This window comes from Anomaloglossus baeobatrachus, chromosome 6 (genome assembly GCF_048569485.1).
Source record: "Anomaloglossus baeobatrachus isolate aAnoBae1 chromosome 6, aAnoBae1.hap1, whole genome shotgun sequence".
NCBI classification, from domain to species: Eukaryota; Metazoa; Chordata; class Amphibia; order Anura; family Aromobatidae; genus Anomaloglossus; species Anomaloglossus baeobatrachus.
Window position 1 is genome coordinate 15,310,908 of NC_134358.1, and position 12,097 is coordinate 15,323,004.

The window sequence follows — 12,097 nt, forward strand, 5'->3', positions numbered from 1 at the left end:
ATGGTAGATGGCACACACACGTAAAATCACACGGAACGTGTGTCCGTGTGGTAAGTACGTGTGTTCGCTTTTCTACACGGACGACATGTCATGGACCCGCTTTAGTCTATGGGTCCGTGCCTGCACGGACCGCACATGGAGTATGTCCGTGTTCAGCACGTATCGTCCGTGTCCGTTTTTAATCACAAAATCTGAAACACTTGTTACCAATCTATCAGGTCAAATGATGGCAAACAAAAACACCAGGATCTCATGATGAATGATTAACAACATTAATTGGGTAAGAATGCGGGCCTTTAAAAACGGACAGCACACGGACAGCACACGGACAGCACACGTACGTATTTTATGTCAATACGGACATTCCACACGCACACACGGCTCGCATACACCATCACACGGATGCCATACGTACCGGAGAAACGCCCCTAAAAAACGGACCGTGAGATACGTACTTTTTTTTGCAGAAGTGTGTTTTAGGCCTTAGGAGGATCTGTTTTTGCAGGTAACTATTACTGTGCAGAATTATTGGGCAACTTAATATAAACCAAATATAGTCCCATCTCACTTGTTTATTTTCACCAGGTAAACCAATATAACTGCACAAAATTTAGAAATAAACATTTCTGACATGCAAAAACAAAACCCCAAAAAATGAGTGCCCAATATCGGCCCCTTTCTTTCTGATGCCACTCAGCAGTCGACCATCCATAGATTCTGTCATTGCTTGATCTGTTTACGATCAACATTGCGTGCAGCAGCCACCACAGCCTCCAGACACTGCTCCCAGAGGTGCACTGTTTTCCCTCCCTGTAGATCTCACATTTTATGAGGGACCACAGGTTCTCTATGGGGTTCAGATCAGGTGAACAAGGGGGGAATGTCATTATTTTTTCATCTTTTAGACTTTATAGGCAAACCATGCTGTGCAGTAGTTGGATGCATGTTATGGAGCATTGTCCGGCATGAAAATCATGTTATTCTTGAACGATACCGACTTCTTCCTGTACCACTGCTTGAAGAAGTTGTCTTCCAGAAACTGGCAGTAGGTCTGGGAGTTGAACTTCACTCCATCCTCAACCTGAAAAGGTCCCACAAGTTGATCTTTGATGACCCCAGCCCATACCAGTGCCCACCTCCACCTTGCTGGCGTCTGAGTCGGAGTGAAGCTCTCTGCCCTTTACTGATCCAGCCTCTGGCCCATGCATCTGCCCATCAAGAGTCACTCTCATTTCATTAGTCCATAAAACCTTTGAAAACTCAGTCTTAAGATATTTCTTGGCCCAGTCTTGAGGTTTTATCTTATGTTTCTTGGTCAGAGGTGGTGGGTTTCAGCCTTCCTTACCTTGGCCATGTCCCTGAGTATGGCACACCTTGTGCTTTTTGATACTCCAGTAACGTTGCAGCTGTGAAATATGGCCAAACTGGTGGCAAATGGCATCTTGGCAGCTTCACGCTTGATTTTCCTCAATTCATGAGCAGTTATTTTGCGCCTTTTTTGCCCAACACGCTTCTTGCGACCCTGTTGGCTATTTGCCATGAAACGCTTGATTGTTCGGTGATCACGCTTCAAATGTTTGGCAATTTCAAGACTGCTGCATCCCTCTGCAAGACATCTCACAATATGGACTTTTCAGAGCCCGTCCAATCTCTCTTCTGACCCATTTTACCAAAGGAAAGGAAGTTGCCTAATAATTAAGCCCCCCTTATATAGGGCGTTGATTTCATTACACCGCACCCCTCCTCATTACAGAGATGACATCACCTGATTTACTTAATTGGTAGTTGGCTCTCAGCCTATACAGCTTGGAGTAGGACAACATGTATAAAAAGTGTCATGTGATCACAATACTCATCTGCCTAATAATTCTGCACACAGTGTATAACAATATCTGTTAAAGAAATATGTGGGTTCAGAAGCCCCTTGTCCTTTACCTCCGCCTCCGGTTTTACTCGATGGGCCTTTATAATTCCAGGTGTCCAATATTGTTGATTCTTGTTTTGTCCTATGTGCCATTCGTTGCAATATTTGCTCCATTGGCGGGGTTATGGTCCTCAGGAGAGGGCTTGGGTACCAGCCTCTGATATCCATGCTGAGCGCCTGGTTAGGACTTTACATCATCTTCATACAGAAAAGCCAGGATTTGAGGATCCAGAGGCCCCTGTAAGAGGGAGGAGTACTGTCACAAGGAAGTTTATGCAGGCATTGCCGACTGTCATGATGGTGTAAGGATCTGTGGAAACTCCAGAATGCTGGTATTCTGCCTTCTAACTTCTCTGAGGTCTGTGATCAGGGCAAGGAAACTCAGATGTCGACTCACAGACTTGTAGTTCATAGGCAGGCTAGCAAGAGTTAATCTCTGCTGGTCTGCTTGTTAGTCTTCTTTAGTCACCTGCTATGGGAGAGCCAGTCATATTCACTCTCTTCCTCTATGTGCTGGCTGGACTGTTCTTATAATGCTAGCTATAGCTTGTCTATACTGGTCTGGAGAGGTGGATTTATCCAGGCTTACTGGTGGTTGAGTGTATCATTGTTGTGAGTGGTTGTGGTGTTAACCCTTGGTGTCTTTTGTTGCTGCCTAGCTTCACTTGCTTTCCACTTTAGTTTCTTACTGTTTGTTCGTGAGAGTGTGAAGTGTGACTGAGCCTTTGTTATCCCTGTCTGTCTAAATCTGTGTTTCCCTCACACTCCTGCCCCTTCCTTTCATGGGGGAGCAGATGAGCGTTACTCAGGAGTATAGTAAGGCACAAGACTCCGTCATCTCCACCATCAGGGGTAATCCTGAGGTTAGGGAAAGCCAAGGGTCCAATAGCCTTAAGGAGAGAATATGAGCCCCTTGTCTCCAGCTATCCTACAGTCACATTGTGACATTCTTACCACAGTGTCTGACCGTTCTCCTGTACTCCACAGAATACCTCTACGGCAGTATCGCCACGCTGATCGTCTGCCTGTGTTCGCTGTTCGGCATTGTGGTCCTGCTGTGCACGGCCTGCACAGCGGTCTATCAGTACGTCATTCAGTTCTTTGTCAGTCTGGCAGTCGGGTCATTGACCGGAGACGCAATTCTACACCTTATCCCCCAGGTAACAGATTATTATTACTAAACTGTGCTGAAAACAGCTGGCTGTGCTGATACACTACACACATTGTACACAGTATACCGCCCCCTGCTGTCTGTGCTGATACACTGCACACATTATACACAGTATACCGCCCCCTGCTGTCTGTGGTGACACACTGCACACATTATACACTGCACACATTATACACTGCACACATTATACACAGTATACCGCCCCCTGCTGTCTGTGGTGACACACTTCACACATTATACACTGCACACATTGTACACAGTATACCGCCCCCTGCTGTCTGTGCTGATACACTGCACACATTATACACAGTATACCGCCCCCTGCTGTCTGTGGTGACACACTTCACACATTATACACTGCACACATTGTACACAGTATACCGCCCCCTGCTGTCTGTGCTGATACACTGCATACATTATACACAGTATACCGCCCCCTACTGTCTGTGGTGACACACTTCACACATTATACACTGCACACATTATACACTGCACACATTATACACTGCACACATTATACACAGTATACCGCCCCCTGCTGTCTGTGGTGATACACTGCACACATTATACACATTATACACATTATACACTGCACACATTATACACATTATGCCGCCCCCTGCTGTCTGTGGTGATACACTGCACACATTATACACAGTATTCCGCCCCCTGCTGTCTGTGGTGATACACTGCACACATTATACACTGCACACATTATACACAGTATGCCGTCCCTGCTGTCTGTGGTGATACACTGCACACATTATACACTGCACACATTATACACTGCACACATTATACACTGCACACATTATACACTGCACACATTATACACTGCACACATTATACACTGCACACATTATACACTGCACACATTATACACAGTATTCCGCCCCCTGCTGTCTGTGGTGATACACTGCACACATTATACACTGCACACATTATACACATTATGCCGCCCCCTACTGTCTGTGGTGATACACTGCACACATTATACACTGCACACATTATACACATTATGCCGTCCCTGCTGTCTGTGGTGATACACTGCACACATTATACACTGCACACATTATACACATTATGCCGCCCCCTGCTGTCTGTGGTGATACACTGCACACATTATACACTGCACACATTATACACTGCACACATTATACACATTATACACTGCACACATTATACACATTATACACTGCACACATTATACACATTATACACTGCACACATTATACACATTATACACTGCACACATTATACACTGCACACATTATACACATTATGCCGCCCCCTGCTGTCTGTGGTGATACACTGCACACATTATACACTGCACACATTATACACTGCACACATTATACACATTATACACTGCACACATTATACACATTATACACTGCACACATTATACACATTATACACTGCACACATTATACACATTATACACTGCACACATTATACACTGCACACATTATACACTGCACACATTATACACATTATACACTGCACACATTATACACATTATACACTGCACACATTATATACTGCACACATTATACACATTATACACTGCACACATTATACACATTATACACTGCACACATTATATACTGCACACATTATACACATTATACACTGCACACATTATACACATTATACACATTATACACTGCACACATTATACACATTATACACTGCACACATTATACACATTATACACATTATACACATTATACACTGCACACATTATACACATTATACACTGCACACATTATATACTGCACACATTATACACATTATACACTGCACACATTATACACATTATACACATTATACACTGCACACATTATACACATTATACACTGCACACATTATATACTGCACACATTATACACATTATACACTGCACACATTATACACATTATACACTGCACACATTATACACTGCGCACATTATACACAGTATGCCGCCCCCTGCTGTCTGTGGTGATACACTGCACACATTATACACTGCGCACATTATACACATTATGCCGCCCCCTGCTGTCTGTGGTGATACACTGCACACATTATACGCTGCACACATTATACATTGCACACATTATACCGCCCCCTGCTGTCTGTACTGATACATTTCACACATTATACACTGCAAACATTATACACTGCGCACATTAAACACATTATGCTGCCCCCTGCTGTCTGTGGTGATACACTGCACACATTATACACTGCACACATTATACACATTATACACTGCACACATTATACACTGCACACATTATACACATTATACACTGCACACATTATTTACTGCATACATTATACCGCCCCCTGCTGTCTGTACTGATACACTTTACACATTATACACTGCACATATTATGCATTGTACACATTATACATGTCACACATTATACTGCCCCCTGCTGTCTGTGGTGATACCCTGCACACATTATACCGCCCCCTGCTGTCTGTGCTAATACACTGCACACATTATACCCTGCACACATTATACCGCCCCCTGCTGTCTATGCTGATACCCTGCACACATTATACCGCCCCCTGCTGTCTATGCTGATACCCTGCACACATTATACCGCCCCCTGCTGTCTATGCTGATACCCTGTACACATTATACCGCCCCCTGCTGTCTATGCTAATACACTGCACACATTATACCCTGCACACATTATACCGCCCCCTGCTGTCTATGCTGATACATTGCACACATTATACCGCCCCCTGCTGTCTATGCTGATACATTGCACACATTATACCGCCCCCTGCTGTCTGTGCTCATACACTGCACACATTATACCGCCCCCTGCTGTCTGTGCTTATACACTGCAGAGTTTAGGGCTAATGTTTGTTCTGTTCTGGTTTTGTCCACTTTCTGCTGTTTGCACAGTTCCTGGGTCTGCACGGACACAGTGAATCCGATGGCCACGCTCACGGTCACGAAGAAGAAGACCGCACTCATATGTGGAAACTTTTGGCAGTCTTGGGTGGTCTCTATGCTTTCTTCCTCCTGGAGAAGATCTTTGGTCTACTGGTAAAACATGAGGTGAATCAATAGATTGTAAATTGGGAACATCGTGGTTGGGGGGTGGGTCTCTGACCTGCAGGAGGCCCCCAAGATTTATCTGCAGAATGAACGACTCCTCATAAATCATAACACAAATAGAAGGAACTGGGGTTGTTCACTGGACAGGAGACCTTCATTGGACTGGTGTCCTTTACTGGACCAGTGTTCTTCATTGGACCAGTGTCCTTCGCTGGAGTGGTGTCCTTCGCTGGACTGGTGTCCTTTATTGGACCAGTGTTCTTCATTGGACTAGTGTCCTTTGCTGGAGTCGTGTCCTTCGCTGGACTTGTGTCCTTCGCTGGACTGGTGTCCTTTGCTCGACCTTGACATTTTTGGGATGGTGACCTTCACTAGATTAAGGGTCTCTTTTCCTACATCATACTGCTTTCAGATGAGGTACAAAAGCCCGCTGACAGATTCCCTTTCAAGGGTGAAGAAAAAACATCCATGCGCCTTTAGAAAACAGGATGTGACCAGGAAATCTAGTTTCAGGATTTGAGAGATTTCTCTTTAAAAAAAATGGTGCAGCCCAGAGCAAAGTTCATCAACACACAGAAGCAAGACTTGGATTCAGGATTTGTATTTAGTCTGCTGTAATACCGCCCTGCTGCTGTCACAGTCCTGCCATATATCACAGTGGTATATGTCACGCTCCCCGGGTCCCCTGTGCTGCCCTCCGGCTCACCTGTCACGCTCCCCGGGTCCTCCGTCTCGCTTCCCGGTTCCTTGGTCCGGTCACCGCCGCTCCCCGCTCTCCAGCACCCCTTGCCAGCGCGTCCCCAGCGTCCTGGTCCCCGCACCCGGCGTCCGTCGGCTTCACAGCCCCATCCTGGCCCTGCTGCTTCCTCCTCGCAGCTTCCTGCTCTGGCTTCTGGCACTCGGGCAGCGCGCATGCGCATTAGGGCGCGCGCGCGGTCATTGACCCTTTCTTAAAGGGCCAGCGTCCATTAACAGGAAATGATGCAAAACAGGTACAGGGTATAAAGGGGGTTTATGTCCAAGGGGGCGGGGCCTGATCTTCGTGTTTCTTAAGCTAGGAGTCAGGTCTCCTGGTGTATATGTGTATATACTCACCTATCTCTCTTGTAGAGCCGTGCCTGCCTCGCCATCCGGTCCAGACCGAATCCCGAACCCCGAACGCAGTCCATCTGCCATCCTGACAGTCCGTACCATCTCGGATCCCTGAGGTGACCTGTCATCTCGCTCCAAAGGTTCCGGACCCCGCCTGACATCTTCTCGGCTTCCGAACCTGAGCTGCGTCACCCGGACTACCACCAGTGACTCCGTAGTCCCAGGGACTTCTCCGTTATACTCCTGTGCACGGACTGTTCTGCTGCCTATAGTGCTCCAGCTACCGGACCCCTTACCACCATCTAGGAGTTCGGCCCAGTGGATCCACCTCCTGGGTCTGCCCGTCCACCTGGCCCTGACAGTAAGATCAGGCCATGGATCCCGCTGCAGCACTAGCAGCCGTACAGGAGGAACTCCAACGCCAGCGTGAGACTCAGACCCGCATGCTGCAATTTATGTCTTCTGTGGACGCCCGCCTGAACACGCTACAAGCGGCAGTCACGTCTTCAGCATCCCGGGCCTCCACTAGTCAAGCCACGGCTCCAGCTCCCGTGGCGACTTCTTCAGATACTTCCAGACTTCGTTTGGCCTCACCACCCCGGTACGCCGGAGACCCCAAGACCTGCAGGGGATTCTTAAACCAATGCTCCCTCCATTTCACGCAGCTGCCGCATTTGTTTGCCTCTGATCAAGCCAAGGTCGCCTTCATCATGTCCCATCTAGAGGGTGAGGCACTGGCGTGGATGAACCCCTTGTGGGAGAAGGGGGATCCTGTGACCACGAACATCCAGGACTTCCTGCAGGCATTCCGTGGCACCTTTGAGGAGCCCGGACGCGCCTCCGCGTCTGCTTCGTCTCTTCTCCGGCTGCGTCAGGGGACTCTGACGGTGGGCCAATACGCAATCCGGTTTCGCACCTTGGCTTCGGAACTCGGGTGGAACAACGAAGCCCTAACCGCCGCCTTCTGGGAAGGACTCTCGGGGCGAATTAAAGATGAGCTGGCGGGTCGTGACGTACCGACCACCCTGGATGCCCTGATTACCCTAGCGACCCGAGTGGACATCCGCTTTCAGGAGCGATCCAAGGAAGTGTCCCGTGAGAGACGTCCGGTACGGCATTCCTCTCCTCCGCAGAAGCCCTCCGTACTTCAGTCATCAACAGCTGGGGCCCCCGTCCACGAGCCCATGCAGATCGACAGAGTGCGGCAGTCTGAACAACGTAGAGCTGAGCGGCTCGCCAAGGGCCTCTGCTTTTACTGCGGAGAGGACTCACACCTGCTACGCTCCTGTCCTGAGAGGCCGGGAAACTCCAAAGCCTAGGGTTGGTAGGAGAGGCCACCCTAGGTGCTGGGACTCTCTCAGACCCGGTTACATGGACTGTGCAAGTGACAACGGGAGAGACGCGGTTCACGGCTGAGGCATACCTCGATTCCGGGGCAGCAGGCAATTTCATCCAGCAGGCCACGGTGGACAAGTACCAGGTGCCTGTTACTCCACTTGACAAGCCCCTCGTGATTGCCTCTGTGGATGGGAGACCCCTCTCTGACACCATCTCCTGGATCACCAAGCCGGTGGAACTGCGTATCGGTGCCCTGCACACCGAGAACATCGCTCTCTACGTCCTCCCACACATGTCCCATCAAATCCTGCTGGGACTTCCCTGGTTGCGGACACACGAACCATCAGTCAGCTGGGGCACTGGCGAAATCACCCGATGGGGCTCTTCGTGCCATGAGAAGTGCCTGAAGACCATACAACCCATCCGACGACCTCCGGTTCCAGAAAACCTACCGGGGCTGCCCTCGGCCTATTGGTCCTTTGCAGACGTCTTTGATAAAAAGGAATCCGAGGTACTTCCGCCACATCGTCCCTACGATTGTGCCATCGACCTGCTCCCTGGAACTACACCACCTCGAGGACGGATATATCCATTGTCTCCAGCCGAAACAAGGGCCATGTCTACTTACATCACAGAGAGCCTGGCAAGGGGATTCATCCGGAGATCCTCCTCTCCTGCTGGAGCAGGTTTCTTCTTTGTCAAGAAGAAAGAGGGCGACTTACGCCCATGCATAGACTACCGGGGTTTGAATCAAATCACCGTAAAAAACAAGTACCCTCTGCCGCTCATCCCTGAATTGTTTGACCGGCTTAGAGGAGCTCGTGTGTTCACCAAGCTGGATCTTCGGGGTGCTTACAATCTGGTCCGCATCCGCTCTGGGGACGAATGGAAGACCGCGTTCAACACTCGCGATGGGCACTATGAATACTGCGTGATGCCCTTCGGCCTGTGTAACGCCCCAGCCGTCTTTCAAGAACTGGTGAACGACGTCTTCCGGGACCTTCTTTACCTCTGTGTGGTAGTATATCTGGATGACATCCTTGTCTTCTCTCTGGACCTCCAGACCCACAGAGAGAACGTGCAGCTGGTTCTACAAAGACTGAGAGAGAATCGTCTGTACGCGAAGTATGAGAAGTGTGTCTTTGAGCAGTCTTCTCTCCCCTTCCTGGGGTACATCATCTCTGATACCGGACTGCAGATGGATCCAAAGAAGGTCTCCTCCATTCTCAACTGGCCTCCTCCTTCTGGACTGAAGGCAATCCAACGCTTCCTGGGATTCGCCAACTATTACCGCCAGTTCATCCCTCACTTCTCGGCTCTGACTGCTCCTCTCTCCGCTTTGACCAAGAAGGAGGCTAATCCAAAGGACTGGTCACCTGCGGCCGACGCCGCGTTTGGCTCGCTGAAGCGGGCATTTGCCTCCTCTCCTGTACTTCACCGTCCGGAGTTAAACCGCCAGTTCACCTTGGAGGTGGATGCCTCCTCCTCAGGAGCCGGAGCAGTGCTCATGCAGAAATCCTCCTCCGGGAAGATGGTGACTTGCGGATTCTTCTCCAAGAGCTTCTCTGCGCCTGAACGCAACTACACCATCGGTGACCGAGAGCTCTTGGCAGTCAAACTGGCTCTGGAGGAATGGCGCTACCTTCTGGAAGGAGCAGTGTACCCCGTTATCATTTACACGGACCACAAGAACCTGGAATACCTGCGGTCTGCTCAGCGACTGAACCCACGGCAAGCCAGGTGGTCCTTATTCTTTGCCAGGTTTGATTTCCAGCTCCATTTCCGACCCGCGGACAAGAATGTACGCGCTGATGCCTTGTCCAGGTCTTTCATGCCCATGGAGCAGGAGGAGGAGACTACCCAACCCATCATCTGTCCTAGCAAAATCATTCCGGTGGCCCCTGTCACCCTGGCCCAGATACCGCCCGGGAAGACCTATGTCTCTGAGACAGACAGGCAAAAAGTGTTACACTGGGGTCATGCCTCGAAAACAGCCGGTCATGCTGGTCAGAAGAGAACATGGGGTGCGATTGTACGCCATTACTGGTGGCCATCCCTTCGCACGGACGTCGCTGCTTTTGTCTCTGCCTGCTCCTCTTGTGCCAGGAACAAGACGCCCAAACACCTGCCATATGGCCGTCTTCTGCCTCTGCCGATACCTTCAGTTCCGTGGCAACACATAGCGATGGACTTTATTACAGACTTGCCATTGTCCTCCGGACACACAGTCATATGGGTCGTGGTGGATCGATTCTCTAAAATGGCTCATTTCGTCCCTATGGCTGGATTGCCCTCTGCTCAGGAACTCGCGGACGCCTACATACATCACATCTTCCGCTTGCATGGCTTTCCATCTCACATCGTATCCGATAGAGGAACTCAGTTCACCTCCCGCTTCTGGAGGGCTCTCTGCAACCATCTGGGAGTGACTCTGGACTTTTCATCTGCATACCATCCTCAGTCTAATGGCCAAGTGGAGAGGGTCAATCAAATATTGACCTCTTTCTTACGTCACTATGTCAACGCCCATCACGACGACTGGTCCACGCTTCTTCCTTGGGCTGAATTCTCCCATAACCACCACATCAGTGAGTCGTCCTCCAGCTCTCCCTTCCATGTCGTTTACGGACTTCAGCCCTCCGTCCCATTGCCTGTATCCCCTTCTTCGGATGTCCCTGCTGCTGATACTGTAGCCCGTGACTTTGCAACCATTTGGGACTCTGTCAAGGCGTCCCTTGGGCGTGCTTCCCTGCGGATGAAAAGACACGCAGACAAGAGACATCTGGATCCTCCGTGTTTCTCTCCTGGAGATCTAGTCTGGCTTGCATCCAAGTACGTCCGATTGAAGATACCATCCTACAAGCTGGGTCCTCGCTACATCGGGCCGTTTAAAGTCCTCAACAAGATCAATGAGGTCTCCTACAAGCTGCAGCTCCCGGCCACGATGAGGATACCCAACTCATTCCACGTCTCCCTGCTCAAGCCGGTTGTCCTGGGTCCCTTCTCCGCTGCTGCCAGTTCGGCTCCTCCACCTATTGCCGATGACGACATCTATGCGGTAAGGGATATCGTGGCCATGAAGACCGTACGGGGTCGACAGTTCTTCCTGGTGGACTGGGCAGGGTATGGTCCTGAGGATAGGTCCTGGGAACCCCGGGAGAATGTGGGTACTCCGCTGATCCGTGCCTTCCTGTCCCAGTTGCGGGGAGGGGGGCGTGGGGGGGGGGGTACTGTCACGCTCCCCGGGTCCCCTGTGCTGCCCTCCGGCTCACCTGTCACGCTCCCCGGGTCCTCCGTCTCGCTTCCCGGTTCCTTGGTCCGGTCACCGCCGCTCCCCGCTCTCCAGCACCCCTTGCCAGCGCGTCCCCAGCGTCCTGGTCCCCGCACCCGGCGTCCGTCGGCTTCACAGCCCCATCCTGGCCCTGCTGCTTCCTCCTCGCAGCTTCCTGCTCTGGCTTCTGGCACTCGGGCAGCGCGCATGCGCATTAGGGCGCGCGCGCGGTCATTGACC

The 12,097-nt window shown here is 50.3% G+C and overlaps 1 protein-coding gene across 1 annotated transcript in view; it reads left to right on the forward strand.

Annotated features, from left to right (window-relative positions):
* SLC39A4 (solute carrier family 39 member 4) overlaps positions 1–12,097 on the forward strand; it is a 47,413-nt gene that overhangs the window by 19,065 nt on the left and 16,251 nt on the right. The window contains exons 6-7 of the mRNA XM_075316042.1: positions 2,912–3,084; positions 6,001–6,156. Coding sequence (XP_075172157.1) covers positions 2,912–3,084; positions 6,001–6,156 — 329 coding nt within the window. The remainder of the gene's footprint in view (positions 1–2,911; positions 3,085–6,000; positions 6,157–12,097) is intronic.